At 30.3% G+C, this 21,949-nt stretch overlaps 2 protein-coding genes across 9 annotated transcripts; one reads left to right on the top strand and one right to left on the bottom strand.

Moving 5' to 3' along the window:
• Positions 1-197: 197 nt before the first annotated feature.
• Positions 198-7,710, top strand: LOC122636111 (DNA polymerase zeta catalytic subunit). 5 transcript variants are annotated; one of them, XM_043827024.1, is made up of 18 exons: positions 201-525; positions 653-839; positions 953-1,046; positions 1,160-1,642; positions 1,753-1,984; positions 2,104-3,018; positions 3,127-3,804; positions 3,946-4,172; positions 4,251-4,401; positions 4,468-4,830; positions 4,952-5,140; positions 5,221-5,533; positions 5,626-5,944; positions 6,014-6,262; positions 6,371-6,484; positions 6,578-6,996; positions 7,097-7,325; positions 7,435-7,710. In XM_043827024.1, the coding sequence occupies exons 1-18, from the start codon at positions 387-389 to the stop codon at positions 7,612-7,614; spliced, it is 5,481 nt and encodes a 1,826-aa protein (XP_043682959.1). In that variant the 5' UTR covers positions 201-386; the 3' UTR covers positions 7,615-7,710. The 5 variants fall into 5 exon arrangements, with proteins under 5 accessions (XP_043682961.1, XP_043682962.1, XP_043682963.1 ...); XM_043827026.1 differs by lacking the exons at positions 6,578-6,996; positions 7,435-7,710 and having other exon boundaries at positions 198-525; positions 7,097-7,282; XM_043827027.1 differs by lacking the exons at positions 7,097-7,325; positions 7,435-7,710 and having other exon boundaries at positions 198-525; positions 6,784-6,963.
• Positions 5,972-21,917, bottom strand: LOC122636113 (DEAD-box ATP-dependent RNA helicase 20-like). 4 transcript variants are annotated; one of them, XM_043827031.1, is made up of 5 exons: positions 21,765-21,917; positions 21,485-21,601; positions 20,496-20,949; positions 18,426-20,247; positions 5,972-6,215 (listed from the first exon to the last, which is right to left on the bottom strand). In XM_043827031.1, exons 2-4 carry the CDS (start codon positions 21,514-21,516, stop codon positions 18,466-18,468), a joined length of 2,268 nt encoding a protein of 755 aa, XP_043682966.1. In that variant the 5' UTR covers positions 21,517-21,601; positions 21,765-21,917; the 3' UTR covers positions 5,972-6,215; positions 18,426-18,465. The 4 variants fall into 4 exon arrangements, with proteins under 4 accessions (XP_043682966.1, XP_043682968.1, XP_043682965.1 ...); XM_043827033.1 differs by lacking the exon at positions 5,972-6,215 and adding an exon at positions 7,704-14,284; XM_043827030.1 differs by lacking the exon at positions 5,972-6,215 and having other exon boundaries at positions 18,077-20,247.
• Positions 21,918-21,949: the final 32 nt, after the last annotated feature.

The raw sequence follows: 21,949 nt of genomic DNA, 5'->3' as shown, positions 1-21,949 counted from the left end.
ATTTTTTGAGAAATTTTAACATTTAACTGACTTCGATCGAGCGATTAGACAAAATTAATATGTTTTTTAACAACATCATATTCATTAGTTTTTGGCGATATTGATTATTAAATTCATAAATTTAATTTAATTCAATTTGTTTTATTTATACATGTTTTTTGTATTTTTATTTGTTACCATATGAGAACATTTAATTCAATTTCCTACTACTAATAGCGCTATGATCTATTTCTGAAAAATATTACATGACATAAATAAGTGCGATATCTTTATACTTAATGTAAAGGCGCCTATATAATAACATGAGTTTTTCGATACAATTGCTGAGCGATTTCTTTTTTATAGTGACATTATAAGTTTTTGTAATGATATTATAATTTTAAAACATGTTTTCAGTTAGAATATTAACAATAGATAGTTATCAAACAAATCCCATTTCTGAATTAGATCCCACGTTTTCAGAATTTCGAGGCAATGAAATCAAGCATGTACCTGTGATTAGAATATTTGGTACAACTTTAACAGGTTGAACTTACTTGCTTGTTATTATCGTTTATTCAATAATCATTTCGAGAGTGTTTTGCTGATGTTTTGTCATTTGTAAATAATTACCGTAATACAATCTATGGATATCTGATATTTTTATTTTCAGGAGAAAAAACATGTTTGCATATACATGGCGTATTCCCATATATATATGTACCATGTACCATAAAAGAAAATATAAATAGTTTTATGCATCAATTAAGTTCGTCAATAGATAATGCCATTAATGTATCATCAGGAAAAACAGCACATAATACTCAACATGTATATAGAATACAACTAGTTCGTGGAATGTAAGAAAATTTGCAATTTAAAAGAAAAAAAAATATATATATTATATATAACATAATATAATTACAATAATAATAATTTATTAAAATAATGATTACATTTTAATGTTTTACAGTCCAATTTATGGATATCATGAAACAGAATATCTTTTTTTTAAAGTTTATTTTTATAATCCATTTATTATTAAGAAAGTAGCAGATTTATTGCAAGTAGGTATTTTATTAATATGATTATAAACTTATATATAACAAATATTTACACATATACTGTGTTTATTTCTTACTTGTGAACACATGAGTACAACATTACATTTCAATTTCAGAATGGTGCAATTTGCAATCTAAAGTTACAACCACATGAAGCACATATTCCATTTATTTTACAATTTATGATAGATTATAATTTGTATGGTATGAATCTTATAAATATAAGAAAAATTAAACATCGCTGGTATTCATTTTTAAATACAAAAGAAGATACGAACCAAATGTATAATTCAGAATCGTATGATTCACAAAAATATCTTCCAATGTCTGTTATTCGTCAAACAATATGTGCCTTAGAAGTGGATGCACAAGCGGATAATATATTAAATCGAGAAATAATCGGTGAAGGTATGGAATTAAATCCTGGTCTTGCTGAAATTTGGAAAGAGGAAAAAATAAGAAGACTTCAAGCTGGCTTGGAAAATGTTAAGTCACAATTATTGTATCCAAAGAGTCCTGAAAAACGAACCGTATTATCAACTGTTAATGATAATTATCAAGAGCAACGAATGTTTCAGAAACTTCAAGACATTCTACAGGTATATCAGTATTTTTACAGAATCATATTTCTATAATTATAGATACATATAATTATATAATGTACAATTCAAATCATTTATAAATACATACATTATATTATTTTTTCTAGGAGAATGAGGCAGTAACTTTATCAAACTTAATAGAAACTTCTTATCCATTAGAAGCACAAAAGGATGACGACCTGTTAAATGCTTCATGCATTGTAAATCATATTACTCCATCTTCATCACAAAAAATATATGAAAAAGAACAAACAAAATATAAAAGCTTCAAAGAACTATCTTCATATTTTTTATTAGAAACTCTTCCAACCAGTCATCAAGCTAGTAAAACAAGTTCTTGTAAATATTGAATATTTAAAAAATGAAAATATGATATTTTAATTATAATTAATAAGTTGATAGGCATTTGTTGATCTGTTAAAAATACTCTTAATTGTTTTTTTTTTATTGTATTGTAGTGAATGAAGATGATATGGATTTAGTGCAAATATTAGCTGATTTATCAGAAAATGATGAAGTTAAAAAAATAATAGATGATGATAGTATATTAGGATCTCAATATTCAGAACAGGATAATAAAGTCTTATCTGACTATGAGGATGATGAAAATGAGCAGTTGAATTTAACAAATCTGGATCTGACTAGGCTTAGTCAAAATTTATCAAATACGTTAACAGAAAAATCAAATATATCAAATGAAGAAGATATCCAAACAGATCATGAAAAGAATTTAAGTATACTAACTTGCCCTCAATTTGATGGTGCTGATGATTTTCTAGAAAGTCCAAAATCTAAAAAAAGAAAGAAGACAAATACACAATGTGATAATATTAATAATTTACTAAGTAAATCACAATCCAAGAAAACGAAAACGGAATATGCTGAACAATCACGTGTTAACGAACAAAATTCTGTGATTGCATCATCTTCAGCACTTTCTAATAAAAATTATCTAGATTCTACTACAATAAATCCCTTGTTGAAATCTAAAATCATCGTGGATGAACAAGAAAAACGTATTTGTACTTATAATCGTCATAAATCGTCTACTAAACAAACTGTAGTTGATATTGTACAGGAAGAAGGAATAACCGATCTTAAAACCCATAACTGTGATAAACTTATTAAATCTAAGAATATGAGTAATGAAGATTTAAAAAAACAAATGTATGAGTCAAAGAATAGTAAGCAAGGATCGTCTAAAAAAAATTTTAATTCGTCAAGAAATTACTCACCATTAAATTTAATTATTAGTTCTCCAAAAACATTAAAATCCAAAAACAATAAAAATGTAATAAGTTCCAAGATTATAGAGGGGGATTGCAAGATAAGTCCTAAGAAATTGGTATTTTCTGAATTGGATGATTTAAAATGTAATTTATTATAAAAATATTTAGAAAAAAGTGTAAAAAAGCATTAGAAAATATAAGAATATAATATATAATAGCAAAATAAATAATTAATATGTATTATTTTTTCAGATAATGTAACTGAACCTAATGTATCTCAATGTAATACAGATAGTAAAAATTTATCTAGAGAATATCAACAAAAAGGATCAGATATTAAACGTAAAAACGACAAAACTGATGATCTTGTTGATTTATCGTTCCAAATTAATGAATTAAATGTTCCTGGAAGAGATCTAGAAAAAAATATACACAACACAACATTTACACAATATATTGAAGAAAAAATCAGAAATGAAAGTCAAACTTCGCAGTCCAAGTATACTCTTATCAATCAAACAAAAAGAATTTCAATTACAATTACAACAAAGTTTAACCCACCTACACGAGAACGTGTATTACAAAGTTCGGCTATATATCGTATTTCAAAGAGCACCGGAACAGAACCATTTTTTAGTAATAAGTTTGATTTAATTAAACAAAAAGAAATTTCATCTAATACTTTCAATATACCAGTGATCGCTTCATTTAATTCCAGTTTGGAAGGAATTACAGGCATTAAATTATGGCGACGAATGAAAGTAAATGAATTTTATCCTTCTGGATCAAACATAAAGTCAAATCACATGAAAAGAGTCCTTGCAGGCTATAATTTATTAACGATACAAACTCTTTTGGAACCTCCACAAGCAAAATCTGTTCAAGCATGGTTGAAATCGAAGCAACGCTTGTCTATGAAAAATCAACAAAGTAAGAATGACTTTACAATGGAACTATTATCATTAAATTATCTATGTCTACTATGAATATTATAGTCTATTTTTATTATATATACATATAAGTTTTGAGAATTAATGATAAAATTATTTTTTTTTGCATGCATCTGTATAGTTGACATCGATGATACCTCTACAAGTGGCCAATCTTTTTCCTCTACTAATTTTAATTCATTAAAGAAGAACACACAAGAAAACACATTTAATGATATATTGACACATAAGCACAATAAAGTATCACAATATCTAGGAATTTCTCATGGACAGATAGAATATTCTTTAAATGAAAAAGTTGGCAGTGCCTCAAATGAAAATCTTCAGCATTCTAGAACTATAACTATGGTAAATAGTTTACATTTCATTTCGAATGTAAGTTATTATCTATTAACAGTTAAATCAATATTTATAAAATTTATTTAGCATCAATATATAACAATACTTTCTTTGGAAATACATGTTCTTACACGTGAAGATTTCATACCTGATCCACAACATGATCCCATAGAAGCAATTTTTTATGCTATTCAAAACGATGTTCCGATCTCTTCTGATGTAAAGCAAATGGAATATGGTATGATTTTAAATTTATTTACATTTATAATTAATCATTTTATATTAAAATTAAATATCATTACAGGAACACTTATTGTATGTTCATCCAACGAACACGCAGCAGGTTTCGTTAATTCTCACATTCCTCTTATTCCAAACTTGATACAATATGTAGAAAGTGAGGAAGATTTATTAAATAATTTAGTTACATTAATTCGTCGTTGTGATCCCGATATATTAATCGGTTGGGAAGTCGAAGTTTCATCTTGGGGTTATATTTTTCAAAGAGCTTCACATATGGGCTTTAAACTGTTTCCTTTATATATTTCAAGAACTCCGAATGTTTCATCTACTTATGGATTTCAAATGTTTTCTAAGGAAGATTCAGAAATACGAATACCAGGCCGCATATTTTTGAATGTCTGGAGAATAATGAGACATGAAATAGGTATATAAAAATTATACTTTACTATAATAATTAATAAATATTACTTTTAATTAATAGTACACTAATAAATTAATGTAATTTATATTTCACGATTAGTAATTCATTGAATGTATTCTTTTAGCATTATCAAGTTATACATTTGAAAGCATTATGTACAATGTGATGAAAGAAAGAGTTTCATATCAAAATTATAAAACATTAACAAAGTGGTGGAAACATCCAAATATTGCAATGAAAAGTAGAGTGATTGATCATTATGTTATAAGAGTATCAGGAAATTTAAGAATTCTTTCTCAATTAGATATTATTGGTAAAATAAATTTGTATGTTTTTTTTTTATTGGTAATTTACTAAATGTCATAAATTATTCAATATTTATAATATTTGCAGGCAGAACGAGTGAATATGCACGACTCTTTGGAATACAATTTTATGAAGTATTTTCACGAGGTTCTCAATTTCGTGTCGAATCAATGATGTTAAGACTTGCAAAACCCTTAAATTTTATTACTGTATCACCTTCTGTACAGCAAAGAGCTAAAATGCGTGCACCAGCAGCATTACCATTGATTATGGAACCAGAGTCTAAATTTTATACAGATCCAATGATAGTTCTTGACTTCCAAAGTTTATATCCAAGCATTATAATTGCTTATAATTACTGCTTTTCTACGTGTTTAGGTCGCATAGAACATTTAGGAAAGTAAGAAATCTAAGATATAATTAATATTTACTTCAATTATAGAATAATATTATAGTAAATATTATTTCACTATAATATAAAATATGTATTAGGTCTATACCATTTGCATTTGGTGCAACAACTTTAAAAATTAAAAGAAATACTCTTTTAAAATTACAAGGAAAAATCAATTGTGCGCCCAATGGTGTAGCTTTTGTAAAATCTGAAGTACGCAAAGGCATATTACCAAGAATGCTTGAGGAAATACTAAATACTCGTATAATGGTAAAGAATTCGATGAAACTTTATTCATCTGATAATTATAATCTTCAGCGTATTCTTCATTCGCAACAGTTGGGTCTAAAGTTGATAGCAAATGTTACATATGGTTATACATCTGCCAACTTTAGTGGCAGAATGCCATGCATTGAGGTATATGAAATAGATATAGACAAATCAAACATATAAGATGAATATTATTATATCTTAACACGTTCAAAGATAGGTGACAGTGTAGTTAGCAAAGGAAGAGAGACTCTTGAGCGTGCTATAAAAATCGTGGAGTCTACACCTAGATGGGGTGCCAGAGTAGTTTATGGAGATACGGATTCATTATTTATCCTATTACCTGGAAAATCACGAACAGAAGCTTTCAAAATTGGTGCTGATATTGCGGATACTGTTACAGCTGCTAATCCTCCTCCTATAAAATTAAAATTCGAAAAAGTCCTTCAACCATCTATTTTGCAGGTAAATAGTAATTAATTATTATTCTTTTGTAAATAATGACTAATTTGAATAAATTTGGATAAATTAATTTGAATAGAAATGATAGTTGACGAAGTTTTCATTTTTTAGACAAAAAAGCGTTATTGCGGTTACATGTATGAAACTTCTGATCAAAAAAGTCCTGAATATTTTGCAAAAGGTATTGAGACAGTACGTAGAGATGGATGTTTTGCCGTTTCAAAGGTATATTATATCAAAAGAATAAATTACAATATTTGTTTATTTTGAAGTAAATTTATAAATTCATAATTACGGCAGCATTAACTATTCTTTTAGATTCTTGAAAAATCATTGAAAATATTATTTGATACTTCAGATATTTCTTTAATAAAAATGTATATTCTCCGACAATTTAATAAAATTTTATGCAGACGAGTCTCGATTGAGGATTTAACATTTGCCAAAGAATTTCGTGGCTTGAACGGTTACAAACAAAACGCTGTTGTCCCAGCATTAGAATTAACACGCAGATTAATGCGCAGGGATCCTCGCGCAATACCCCGCACCGGTGAACGTGTACGCTATGTCATTGTTGCTGGTGCACCGAATCAAGCATTAATCCATTGCGTTCGTACACCATGGGAAGTAATGTGCGATCCTGGTTTATATCCGAACTCTATTTATTATATAACAAAAGTTATTATACCGCCTCTAAATCGGTGTTTTAATTTATTTGGTATCGATGTTAATAACTGGTAAATTATATACAATATTTTGTAATGATATAAACACGATAAAATAAGTTTCGGATACCATGTAACATTATAAGCCGTATATAATTAAATCTTTAAACAGGTATCAAGAGATGTCTCATCGACAATCATTCGATAAACTAGACTACTCAAATACGAAAAATCCAAAATCTACGATTTGTCAATTTTTTAATACTACTATATGTAATGTTTGTGGAGAGCAATCCAATAATGAAATTTGTTTAGAGTGTATGGCACAACCTGATAAAACAATTCTCGCATTTTACGAAAAGATAAGATGGCTGGAACGTACGTATCAGCAATTTAATGAAGTAAGTCTATCACATGTAATATCATTAAGTGAAATTTTTTTTATTCCGCATTGGAGAGTGAGAGAGAAACTTGTATATATGTATTACGTTAGAACATTATTTCGTTCAGGTATGCTACTCGTGTGTAGGACGACGAGACGATCCTGATTGTGCTTCTTTAGATTGTCCAATATTATATCGCATGTACGAGGCTCGAAAAAATCTTGCACAAGTATCTTACTTAAATAATCTAATAAGTAATGGTACTAATATTATTAATACACACGACGGTAACGTACCTACCTCGTAGTAACGGTAGCGCTGCTAATGACGATAATACTCGTAAGATTGTGAGATTATTTGGATCTCTTGGAAAGTAAATGAAATAAAGGAAGCTGCTTTACTATTTGAATGTTTATTCTCTTAATTTTTTTTTACCATAATACTGTATAACATACAAGAAATGCACATTAATGAAACCTACAGAAGAGAATCTGAATATACATAACACTTGTCACTTGTTTTACTTTTCATGCATTTTTGTTTAGCTATCATATATATATATATATTTTTTTTTTCACTAACTCAAAGATGATAATTTTATTAAATACTTTTTAGATAGCATAAGAATAAGTATAAATACATTTTCAATTTACTTGCAATGAATATCATCATTTTCGACTATTTCTTTGTAAATAATCCAAGTAGTATGTTCTGACTGCATATAGTAGGAGAGAAGAATATATTACTAAACTTAGGTTGTAATAAAAATGAAATAAATAAATTGTTTTCTTGCCACTTTCTCTTTCATTATAAGTACTAATGCTTCCGCCGAAACTTGATGATTTATGCTCAAACCCCACTTTCCTTTCTTTTCTTTTACTTTTTTCTTTTTTTCTTTTTTTAAATATTTTCATTTTCTTTCGTAAAACATTATCAAATACAAAGAAATGTGTAGTATCATTTGTAATTATTACTTGTAATATTATAACTATAAATGAATAAAGTTACGGTCTTTTAACTATTATACTTTTTACGTTATTAAAAAACAACACACGTTAATATTATTACGTGTTTGAAGTGCCAGCATGATTATGAAAAAGAAAAATGAACTTGCGTTTCGTAATATTGAGCACTATCTTTAAACGTTGCAAAGTTTTTCACGAAAATTGTTGAAACAATTCTGACTAGAATATCGATTTATATTTAAAACGCGAAGGTTATGCACTTTTCTAATGAAATACTGAATTATCTCTCTATTTGTCATCCAGATTTCATTGTATAATCGCATTTTTACTTTTTTTTCTTTTATTATTAAACAACATCAACGATACGCTTTACCTTTCATACGACACATTGTTTTCAATTATTGTTATCTTCGAAAATATTTTTTTGCAAGGAATATATAAGTCGACAATATAAAAACAAAACCACGAGCGTATGTATGTAATGTCAATGTTGCTCTTATATACGTTTATATACTTAAGAAAACGTTACGTTAGATTCATATTAACGTTTCGTAATTTTTACGTAACATATTTGACCTTACAACGGAGTGAAAATAATGCTTATGACGTACAAGTTTTATCATAATGTTATTCTCGCATATCTATTATATAGATTTACTTTCCTTTTATTATTATTATTATTCTTTTTTAAATAGTACGACAACTTAGCCCATTGTATTTCAATATTTAAATAATAATTTCATTTTAATATATATTTATTTGCCACATTAAGAAATTCTTCGTACCGGTTTCTTTTAATTCGTCGATTATATTACATAACTAAATTAATTAGTATCGTACTTTAGGACATTTGAAAGTTAATTTAATGTATCAAAGTGTATGTAATATATTATATGAAAGTGAAACGCATTCACATACGAGCGAGTATAACAACAAAAGCGATACGTGCGTAAAAATGAATAAATCTATTAAACTTATTATACAAATAAGAAAAGTAATAGCTTGAACAATGACCGAAGTTATTGACTTCTCAATTAAAATTTTATGGCGGAATGTTTTGTACGATATATTTTTAAATGATCATTTAAATATATCATGTACATATTGATCGAAAAAAAAAAAGGAAAAAACACAAATCAAATGGTAGTAGCACGTTGGACTAAAATATAAATAAAGAAAATCAATAACACCGTATAAATTTACAAACATACTTTTGATACATTTTTCCAACTAAATATTATGTATATCATCTTAAAATTGTTAATTTGTTTCAAACGCACGTAAGATCATGTAATTTACGTTAAATTAAAATGGAAAAACAAAAAAAAAACATTCTAACTCATCGGAGTTTTTAGGATATTACAATATTCACTTTTGTAAATTTTTAATCGTAGAAATACAAGATAAATTAGAGTAACTCGGTTTATAACCCAGATAACAAATTTTTGATCAAATCGAACAAAAATAATATTTTCCTACGATCGGTTTCATTTCACCCATCCAACTATTATATCTTCAGATTATATTTAAATATGTATTGAAATAAGAAAATAAATATAATATAACAATAAAAATATCAAAGAAATTAGTTTTCAATATAACTTAATGTCGATATTATTCGTTTATATGCGCAAACATAATGTAAAAAAAAAAAGAAGAACGGATCGAATTAACGGATTATTATACTATGCGATAAGTGCGAGTATTTTTCAAACATAGAAATTTCTATAAGCTCTCTCTTTGCAACAGAGCACCAAATTACGTATCGAAGTTTTGAACATTCGGCGCATTATGAAATCGTACAATAATATAAAGAACGAAATATGTTTGTCTGTACGGTAATGTGTTGCACACAGTACATCATTGGCGCTGTATAATACTCGTATAATTTACACAAAGTAACAATGATAATGATTATTCTTAACGCTTTAGTTAAGAACGTTGATAAACTATAAATCAAATCAACCGATGTTTTTACTTAGTATCACATTAAATTCTAAGTGTATTGCGTTTTGTATTTTTCATTTGTGAAAAAATTGAGGTTACGTGTTTTTACATAGAAGTGAGATTTTTCCAATCTCGAACCTTTATGATAGGAATTGAGAACTCTGATAGTCAATATTTGTGATTTTATCTATTCCTGTAACATATTCTATTCCTTTATCGATTATCATATTATTAATCATATATAACAATAAAATTATCGTTATTAATTAACCTCAATAAGGTGTACACATACAATCTCAAATCGTTTTGTAGAAACACACAAGTACTTTAGAATTTCATCCAGTAATATTGAAAAACATCGATAAGCTTTCTAATTGGCCATTCTTTCGCATTATTTTTTACTAATTCGTGTAACACTAATTATTATCATTATCATTAAGCACGAACACAAGAAAGTATATTAACAGGAAGAAAGAAAATAATGCCAAGCTCGGCATAATTTTAAGTTGAAATATCGACGATAATGCTCTTCAAAGAAAAACGCGTTACTTTTTTTTACACGTTACGTAGTATTAATCGTTGGTCGGGTAAAGTACGATTATACTTTTCGCAAATGAAATGTCGCTTTTTTTTTTGGATAACTTTACTGGCGACACTTAATTTTTATCACTTTGACTACTCGATTTGCTCTTTAGAAGCGCTCACGGGGGTGCCCAGATTCTTAGTTTAAGAAAGGGGGTGCTCTCTAAAATTTAGAGAACGGATAAGATAAATGAGAAAAAAGAAGAGGCAGACACCTACGTAGATAACGAAATACCCTGCACGTTTCAGGATCTTCTTAAATATAAAATGTTCGAACTACAAGGAATGCCATTTAAATGTATATGTATATTTTCTCTACCTTTAGATTATAAGATAATCTGTAGTCTCCCGAGCAAGATTCTACGACAGAATTCAACTTAACCCGCAACAACATTGTATCCCCTTTTTAGCCTGAATCTCGAGTAACTCTAACTCTTTATTAACAAAATCGATGGATCGTGACTGTTATAACAATATCATCTCAATAAATATTGTGAATTTATCGTGAAAGAGGTATTACAATCATGTTGCATAACGCATTACGATTTTCTACGGGTTTATTAATAAATAATAATAATAATAATATTAATAATAATAATAATAATAATTAAAAAATTCAATGCGAATTCTGTCCCAAATTACTTTCGCCCAACGAGATTGTCGAGGGAAAATATATATATAAAAAGAATAATGATACATCTATTGCTAATGCTGCGATAACGCATATGCAAATCCGACATAATCCGTCTCACAATACCAGACTTCATGGTTTTGTTTATTTGTTTTTTCTTTTTTTTTTTGTTTTTTTTTCTTTTTTTTTTCTTTTTCTTTTTACAGACTACTACTCGACCGCATCCTCTCAGATTGAGATTGCTTTTGAACATCCGTCAAAATGAACGTTTAGTTTCATAAAATATTATAATAAAGGATATAAGAATATGCGATTATTTTATATCTTCATAATAATTATCCCTTGATACATTGAATGGACTGAATTAAAGCTCATTTGCTTTCTTCTCGTATGCCAACTATCCTACAACTAGTGTCGATAGATTCGAATGAAGTACGAAGAAGAACACGAATGGGAATTAAAAATTCGTCCATGTATTTAATTTTACTTTTTTTCTTCAAATGTTAACATATAGTTTTTATTTATTTATTGTTTCTTTGTATACGCGTGATCTGTACGTTTTTTATGGATAATTTAGAAATAGAATCGCGGAAAACGACAATGAATCACCGTATATAACGAAGCATTGAACGCTGACAAAATTGGACCCAACCTCAAAGAGAGAATTGCAGAATTGAGTAGTTCCGTTCGTCGAGTGCGACGCACAATATAAACACGCATTCTCTTCATCAAACTAACATAACAGTACTGGCACGTCCAACCATCGCGTAGGACACGATATTGTAAACTAATAATATACAAATAGGCATTCGGATATACACACATATATATATGATATATGAACGTGTCACCTGTGCTTGGCTAAACTTGTTATTCATAAGTTGGCGAGAGATTCAGTCTTCGTATATAAAGGAGATAATATTCGTTAACATTACAATATGTGTATTTACGTTTACAACACTAAAATGTTTATGTACGCGATATCACAGCGCTCAGCATTTAATATGACAAAGGTACTCGTGTTTCGAAAGCTAATAATCATCAATCTTTCTAGATGCATGGGTCGACCATCGCTACCATATACTGAATGTCTGAGGATAAGACGTTTTTAAACGCCGCGTATCGTCTTTTTTTCCTTTGTAAATAAAAAAACATTCAAAAAATGCATACGAAGCAGCGAGATCAAAAATCATCCCCAATGGATTCACCTTTCGAATAAGGAAAACATTGCGATACACTCCGTTTTTTAAGGCCCTGTATAATTTCCGTTCCTTCACGCAAACCGATGTGATCACTGATGATATATTCTGCGCGATGGAACATTCGGTAAAAATCAGTATCATCTTATTATATATCATCGTATTAATTGTGATACCGGGGAACGGACCCACGATCTAGTATCCTAAGAAAGCCCGTTTCAACGTTGCTCGTTGTTGCCGCGATGTAATCTAAAAAAATATTTTAAAAAAAGAAGAGAGAGAGAGGGAGAGAGAAAGAGAGAGAGAGAGAGAGGGGGGGGGAGAGAGAGAGAGAGAGAAGAAAAGAAAACATAAAACTAAGAAACAGTAAACGGAGAACGTTATTTTCTCACTGTTATTTGTAAGATAAACAAAAATGATGAGGTGACAGCAAGATGACTTGGACGGTTTAATAAACGTGTCACCTTTTTTCAAAAAGTTCCTCTTCTATAACATTCTCGAAATAATTTTCTGCAGTAAACGTAAACTCTCTTCACTTTGGTTTTCTAACTATACTGCATTCCTTCCTACGTTTCTTTTCTCTTTTTCAAAATTATTCCCATAGAGATGTTAGATGTTCTTATAAAACATAAATTGTAATGAGGCTCACGTGAAACAAAAAGATCTTTAACACACTCTCTCCGACATATTTATCTATCCGCTCTTTCACCTTAATTGTAAGTGACTATAATAGTATAAGTATAAGGCTCAACTATGGAGTCTTCAACCGTTAAGGATTAAGAATAAGGATGGAAAACATAGTTGAATTATTCAATTACTTATTGCTGTACTTCGTTCGACATGTTATGCCTCTTTTATGACGATAAATGTGGTCCTTAGTATATAAAAAATGTAAATATATTAACCCATTTATATCATCTATAGCCGACATGCATTAATTCTAAATAATGCAAAATTATATCAAATCCATGTGAGATTCATCAATAGAAGAATATCGTATATAATAAAATAATTAAACAATACTCAATCGATAGCTGGTGATTTTCATGGGTAGTGAATGTGTTAAAGAGATATTCGAATCTTTCGATTATTTTAACTTCAAAGACAACAGAAAAGAAAAACAAAGGAAGAAAAACAAACACAATATGTTGATGACATTTATACGATCAACAAATATTTTATCATTTTTTTTCTGATACCTCTAACACTTTGGTTATATTAATTAATAGAAGCCTCTCACTCTTTTCTTTCTCCCCCCTCCCTTCTCCTCCACTCCCCACCTTTTACTTCTCATCAGTATAACCTATAACGGGGGAAGAATGCAATCTTCGTACGTACATACGTATTTCTGTATCTTTCGCAAAGAGACGCAACAAAATATTTGTATTATCTATAATCGTGAACTTAACTCAAATTTGTAAGTTTCATTACCGTGTCATATAATACAGACAGTTCTCGTCCCTCTCCGATTATATATGTACAAGATGCAACCACCGTTAACGGTACTCGCGTTATTCATTTAATGCTTAAAATATATTTTAAATGGGCCATCGTGTTGGGCCATTACAGATTTCTCTTTTCTTTTCTTTTCTCTTTTTTTTTTCTTTTTTTTTTTCTTAACAAAGAGGGCACGAGGAATATATCGATGTGGATCTGTTAAACGTAAAAACAAATATAAATATATATATATATATATATATATATATATATATATATATACATATATATACATACATACATACATACACATATACATATATAAAAGAAAAAAGGAAAAAAAAAACCAACAAAAAATGTAACTTTACGCGACACACGGAAGAGAAACTCTTAAATTGCTTCTTTGTAAAGAGTTTAAAGAATATCTTGCTTAAAGAATAATCGTTTGCTTCAAAGGAAACATAAAAAATCATGTATGAATTCACCCAAGCACGACGATTTAACGATAATTAAACGTATAACGTATTATGTCATTACCCGACTTTATTATTCGCTTGATGCGTCGGAGATATTGTATATAAAGGGAGTCACATTAAACTGGATCGTCTAAAACGTATTCGTTTCCGATTATGCGAAGTAATGTCTAAAATAGAGAAAGAGAGAGAAAGAGTGATCTTGATATATGATCTATGTCGGAATATATCCGAAAAAAAATAATGATCCTTCTCTTGTCTGCTTTTTCGTATAATCAAAAACGATGATAATATTATTAAACGATCGAGTGCAATCGAACGCCCTTCATATCGGATTCACAAAAATACTGCTTTCTTATTTTTTCATCTTTCACAACTTCCTTCTTTCTCATGCAATAAAGGGCCCACCATCTGATTGTACTGTCTAAGACATTTTTTATTTTTATTTATTTTTTATTTTTTTTTATTTTCCTTTCCAAATACGAATTTACAAATGACGATCGTAAATCATTATATAAGATGTGAAACTTCTAAACGATGCCTATTATTAAGTAATGAAATAACTAGCTGAAATAATTGCTTCCTATATAAATGACGAATCAATATGTATTTGCAGATGTTGCAATATCTTAGACAGTAAAGTTAATCATCCATAATTTTTGTATTATTGATAATAATAGGCTGCGATGGATGTCACCGAGATAAATGATATGGTATTACCCACGTCACGAAAAAACCGATGAGATATATGTCTCCTACTTTAATCATCATACATGACAGAACAGTAGATCTATTAATACGCTACATCTTACATATCACAGATTTACGCGTGCACCCACTATCAACTTGAATATCGGACAAAAAAGAAAAGATAAGAAAAGAAACAGAAAAAAGAAGATGAGATTAATCGACGATGTTAAAGACAAAAGTAAGATACGAGCAGAAACAACAACCGTAAATGAGAGTATGATCGTTGTGAATGACTTTTACTAAAAATCAAGCGAGTAGAAAACACATTCTGGTATAATTTCTACCTTCTCAAAATTTCACGATATTTATCTACGACACCAAAAATTGTATCGTGAAAAACATCATCATAATTTTCTATCATTAGTATTTTTATTCTCTTTGCTATAAATGTTGGAATAGAACAAAAATCCTTCTTCGTGTTTATTATATTTTTATAACGCACGGTAGAACATCAGTTGAAAATACTTCGTTCGATACATTCAATATTCACCATCGTATTTCAGTACCGAAAGATTATAGGACGGAGACTATACATATGAGCCATGAATTTACGATAAAATTTTTCCTCTGTCGTATGTATCGATCGTTTGAAAAGATAAAAAATATAAAAAAGAAAAAAATTTACGATTAAATGAATGAATGAATTACTTAAATAATTAATAAACATCGATAGAGGGCACACGCAAATATGCGAAAACGTTAAGAGCCTTTTATACTCACAATGTTCGCTTTCTATTCATATATTAACTATTCGAATCAACGCGCAATATGCGATTAGATCGATGAAATGGAAAAGAAAGGAAGAAAGAGAGAAAGAAAAAAAATCATAGAGAGAAGAACTTTCTAAGATTTTCAAGTTTTTGCCGTCAGCGCGTAGAAAAAAGGAAAAAAATGAAAAAATGCTGATAACCGTGTCAATAATTAAGGAGAACCATCGATATAATGGCGCGATAATATAAACTCGAAATAAATCGTCAAGAATGATCTCGATCTATGGACATGACGATATCGAATAAAACGGCAAAGCACCGTAGTTACAAGATGTTTCTTTTTATATTGTGCGTAATTAAATTATGAGCTGCGATTTTAGGAAAATCGAAAAAGATAGAAAAAAAGAAAAACAAAGAAAAAATGAGAGAGAGAGAGAGAGAGAGAGAGAGAGAGAGAGAGAGAGAACAAAAAAAAATAGAAGAACAAAAAATTCCGCGAGTACTGTCATGAATCATGATAATATATTATCCGTAAGAGACTCTCCCTTTCGGCTATTTTAATCGACTTTTTACTTTTCTTCCTTTCCCTGGTTTGCTTGTTTGTTTTGTCTTGTTTTCTTTTTTTTTCCCCCTTTATTATCTCAATCAAATACTTTTGCCTCGAGCGTAAACATTTATCGAGTATCCACAGGTTTGCAAAATTTGCCTCCCATGCTGTCGCGCGAATTTCTAATACGATATTCGCTAGAGTAACTTTAACGCTACAACACTTACCTTCGTATTTTGTTACACTTATAACCTACTACGTTAAAGGTAGTGGCATACCTCATACAGTTTATCAAACATTTACATTAGTAATAAAAATGTCGTAGTGTCCCTTTGTTTGCTTTTTTCTTTTTCTTTTTCATTTTTTTTCCCGAAGTGAAAGTGATGAAAGATTTCGACACGCAAACTAAAAAACATGTACGATTGAAATTCTCTTGAATTGCGGCTAACCAACGCGTGCCCCGTACGATGACGCGCAAAGGCAAGACCACTCGGTGGCCAATTGCATAAACATCAAACAACAATGTTTCATATAATCATTCGTTGGCTTAACAACAAATTATTTTTGATATATATATATAAAAATAAGATATCGAACTTTGTTCCGAAGTGCACAGCCATAGTGACTACGCGCTCAATTACTTCTAACACCTAAAAACCCATACCCCCCCTTTGCTGCCTCTGTGTATAATAACGTTAAGGATCCATCGAAGCACGATATATTTTTATAATGATATAATAATACCTCCTTTTTTATTTCTTTTCTCTTTTTTTTTTCTTCCCTTCCATTCCCTATCCTCAATCGTACTTTTTCATTCTCTCTTTTGTCTCTTAGGAAAGTAATATCTTGAGTTAAAGTTTTTCACTCTTTTCCCTTTCTTTTTTCTTTTTCTTTTTTTTCCTTTTTTCTTTTTATATATATATCGTATTTCAATTGCAAGGGTGCACGGCTTAATTTTTATGCAAAAGGCCTTACATTTTGAAGAGCATCACCTGCATATACGCAAAGTATTAAATAAATTATAAATTATTGACTCTACCCATCCCCCCCTTCTATATGTTTCGTGCATTTCAGAATAGCATACAGGTAAGTTTTTGTTTGTTTATACATGTATGTGTATATATATATATATATATATATATATATATATATATACATACATACATACATATATATAATGTGTGTGTGGTGTGTGTGTATATATATATATATAGATAGTGTTTATATATATATAGTGTTTGTATACATATATAAACAAAACTATATACATATATGAAACTACTATATACATACATACATACATACATACATATATATATATATATATGTATATATATAGTTAGTTATCGCGAGAGAAGATTACCGTTAAATTACCATAAAGAGATGTGACCATTGTTAACTACGTTCGCGATCAATAAGCTATATAACCGATATTATTACCATCTATCGTCGCTAAAGAGATATTTATTACTCGATACTCGCTTGAAATGAGCCTCAAGCCGAACCGATTTGTTGTTTTTTTTTTCTTTTTCTTTTTTTTTTTCCTTTTCTTTCTTTCTTTCTTTTTTTTTTAATATTTCATTTCGACGAAGAACAATCTCCGATTGTGTTCGTTAAAAAATATTACGAATTTTCCCTTCGGAAACATACGTTAAAATCGTACAATTCGATTTTAAATAACTTTTTCCGGTTAGTCGACAGAAAGCGCGGCAAGTTGAGCGAGACGAAAAGTAAATCGTTTCCTCATAAGTCGGCTTCATTTCATGCGAGTACGAAAGAAACAAAGTACATTAAGAATATTACCCAAAAAGACCCACCATTCGACACAAATCGATAAATATTGTTGGTGAAATAGAAATGAATAATTGAGAAATTACTTTACTTAGCTCGAATGGCCGCTGATTTGCATCTAAGACGTCACTGCTGCACCTGTGTCGGCGGATAAGGATAACCATACGGCGGTACAGCCTGAAACTGGCCGTATCCCATCGATTGATAAGCGCAAGCTCCTGTATTCGGTGGTGGTCTGTTCGTTTGGAAGAACTTGTTATTGACGAGACTCTGTATTCCGGAATCTGTGTGTCCACCCGATGGCATGATAAACGCAGGTGGCATTGAATATACATTTTGACCGTTTTGACCACTACTGTATCCATTTTGTCTACTGTTATAACGATTTCCTTGATAGCCCGTTCTATTTGGATATCGGAGAGCATTATTATTTTGATATCCTGGTTGACAAGCACTACCATTAGATTGATATCCGCCTTGATAATTCGTATTAGGCTGACGTTGTTGCGGTTGTTGATGCTGTTGCTGTTGTGGCTGATGCTGTTGCGGTTGCTGTTGTTGATGCTGATGGTGATGTTGATGCTGATGCTGATGCTGTTGATGTTGATGCTGCTGTTGTTGTTGTTGTTGTTGTTGCTGTTGTTGTTGCTGCTGTTGTTGTGGATGTGGCTGTGGTTGTTGTTGGTAAACAGACGGTTGGTAAGTGTTCTGACGAGTGTTCTGATAACCATTTTGTTGGCGTATGTTCATCCTTTCTGGATTAGTAACGTTTTGATGTTGAATGGTCTGAGTCTGATGATTTTGCCAATTATTTATTGTTGGGCTATTGTTACTTCTTGGACTTCCACCAGAATTGTTATCCTTGGTAAAGCGACCATAACTCCAACGTTGTCGACCCTTTCCAAATTGATTTCTAATAGAATTCGCCATGTCTGCTAATTGAGGATTTATTACTTGACCAGCTTCTTCCAAAACAGATATCAATTCTTTAGCTTGTCTCGCATTATTCGAAGTAAAGTAAGCGTAAGCCGTTCCTGCACTTTGGCAACGTCCAGTGCGACCTATTCTATGAATATAATCCTCCGAACTATTTGGATAATCGAAATTAATGACGTATTTGACATCCTCTACATCCAAGCCACGTGCAGCAACATCGGTTGCAACTAAGATCATAGTTTTTCCATTTCTAAATTCAGACAAGACGTAATCTCGTTCGGGTTGTGATTTATCACCATGAATAGAAATCGCTGACCAACCTTCTCGTTTGATAGACTTTGTAATATCGTCTACTTTCTTTTTCGTTTCAACAAAAATAATAACTTTGCTTCCACGCTCGCCACCGATCTCTCTCAATAGATTGGATAGTTTTGATTCTTTTTCATGTTCCTGGCAAATCTCTATGATTTGACGAATATTATGATTTGCAGCCAGAGTCAACGAACCAATATTGATCTGAATGTAATCAGTAAGAAAATCCTCTGCAAGTGCTTGTACTTCTTTGGGCCATGTTGCCGACCACATAAGAACTTGACGATCTGGTCTGATCTGTTCTATTATCTTCCTTATTTGAGGTTCAAATCCCATATCTAACATTCTGTCAGCCTCATCGAGAACAAGATATGTGCATCTTCGTAAGTTTGTAGTTCCCTTTTCTAAAAAGTCAATGAGCCTTCCTGGTGTAGCGATACAAATTTCAACACCTCTTTCAAGATCCCGCGCTTGTGGCCCTTTTGGAGAACCTCCAAAAATGCATGTATTTCGAATGCATGACGAAGAACCGAAATCTTTAGCTACCGATTGGATTTGTTGAGCCAATTCTCGGGTTGGAGCAAGAACTAAAACAATTGGACCATCACCTCGGTTCAACCTAGGTTGATTATTAATATGTACAGTTGCTGGAAGGATGTACTGGAAAAAAAGAAGAAAAGAAGAATCAATAGATAATAAATTTTAGTAATCTTCCCAAAGAGTTCTCAAAATTCAATAATATTATGTTATACGCAGATTACCGATATAAATTATAAATCAAGTTCAATTTCATAATAATAATCTTTTTATAAAACCATTATTGATAGGAAGATATAAAGAAGAATCATGATTCAAATAAGCAAAAAAATTATAATAGCAAGAAATTGAAGATTACAAAATGTACATACCGCTAAAGTTTTTCCAGAACCAGTTTGAGCAATGCCAACCATATCTCGTCCGCTTAAAGCAATTGGCCACCCTTGAGCTTGAATTGCAGTAGGCTCAGCAAATCCTTGTTTCTTTATCTCTTCCATTACATAATCTGGGAAATTGCTTTCCTCGAAAGCTTGAATTGGAGGCGGAGTGTTATTTCCTTTAACAGTAATTTCTTTGCCAGCATGAAATTTATTAATTTCTTCAGAAGTTCTGTTTAAAACATTAACATGTGGGATATACAAATTCTTTGTAATAACTGGAAGCGTAGCTAAGTCCCAATTAGGTTTTTTTAATAAATCTCCTGGTATTTTTTTCTGATTTTGTTTCTTTCCATTATATTCTTTCTGAGTTTGTTGCTGACCATTCCAATATGCTGTACCGCCACCATTTCGATTACTAAAATCTCTACTTCCTCTCGATCTATAACTAGCAAATAAAAATCATAGTTACTTAATAAAAATAAGTAAACAAATGCAATTCCTTTAGAGCGAGCAATATTTTACCAATGTTTCAATACATCTATTATTTTCATCATCGTATGACAGTTATTATTCTCACTTTAGAAATATGATATTATACACAATGTATATTTTAATTTTTATATATGATATACATCACATATTGATGCGTAATTTCTGTAGTGGTTTGTTTCAAAAATAAACAAAACAAGAAAAACAAAACTAAAAATTTTATTTCACATAGGTACGCCAATATGGTCTTTTTATAAACAACAATTCATTGCATAATTTAATTGAAAATAATAATAGTTAATTCTTGAATAGAAGTATAATGCTATCAAATGAATCGTCATTTGGAACTATGTCTAACAAAATGGCTGACACAGAAGTCGGGTATAAAAAAAACTCAGTCATCGACTTTTAACAAATAAACTTTTAGTAACTAACAAATTAATATTTACAAATTTTATTAACTTTTGTAATTATTTAAGAAAAAAGTCTACCTTGTGTGGTTGCTATACGCTGTGGTATACATTTCAAATGTTTGAACAAGCTGTGGTGGCTATCTGCAACGTACAATTATCCTTCCAACTAATCGATGTCAACTCTGTTTAGAAGATCTGCACAATTGAAAAATAGATTAATACCAAATTTCAATAATAGCTGATAAAGATGACGTCTCATTGTTAACTCAAGAAAAAGAGGAGAAGAAAGAAAGAGAAAGAGAAAGAGATGAAAATTTTGATATTTCTCCTACATTTAAAAAAAAACAAGGACACGTACCTTTTCCAACCCGGCAAACAGAGCGACAATGGCTGACAGATCTTGAGAAGACGGAAATGGCTGGCCAAGGAACATTTCCGATCAGTGAACGATCACGTGATCAACTTCTACGCATTTACGTAAATTCGATTGGTCAGTTCGTAGCGAGTCTACTATTTTATGAATTCGTTTGCCAATGAACGGAC

The sequence above is a fragment of the Vespula pensylvanica genome, chromosome 20, assembly GCF_014466175.1.
Source record: "Vespula pensylvanica isolate Volc-1 chromosome 20, ASM1446617v1, whole genome shotgun sequence".
Lineage (NCBI taxonomy): Eukaryota > Metazoa > Arthropoda > Insecta > Hymenoptera > Vespidae > Vespula > Vespula pensylvanica.
Note: the sequence above shows the minus strand (reverse complement) of the source record. Positions and strands in the feature narration are given on the sequence as shown.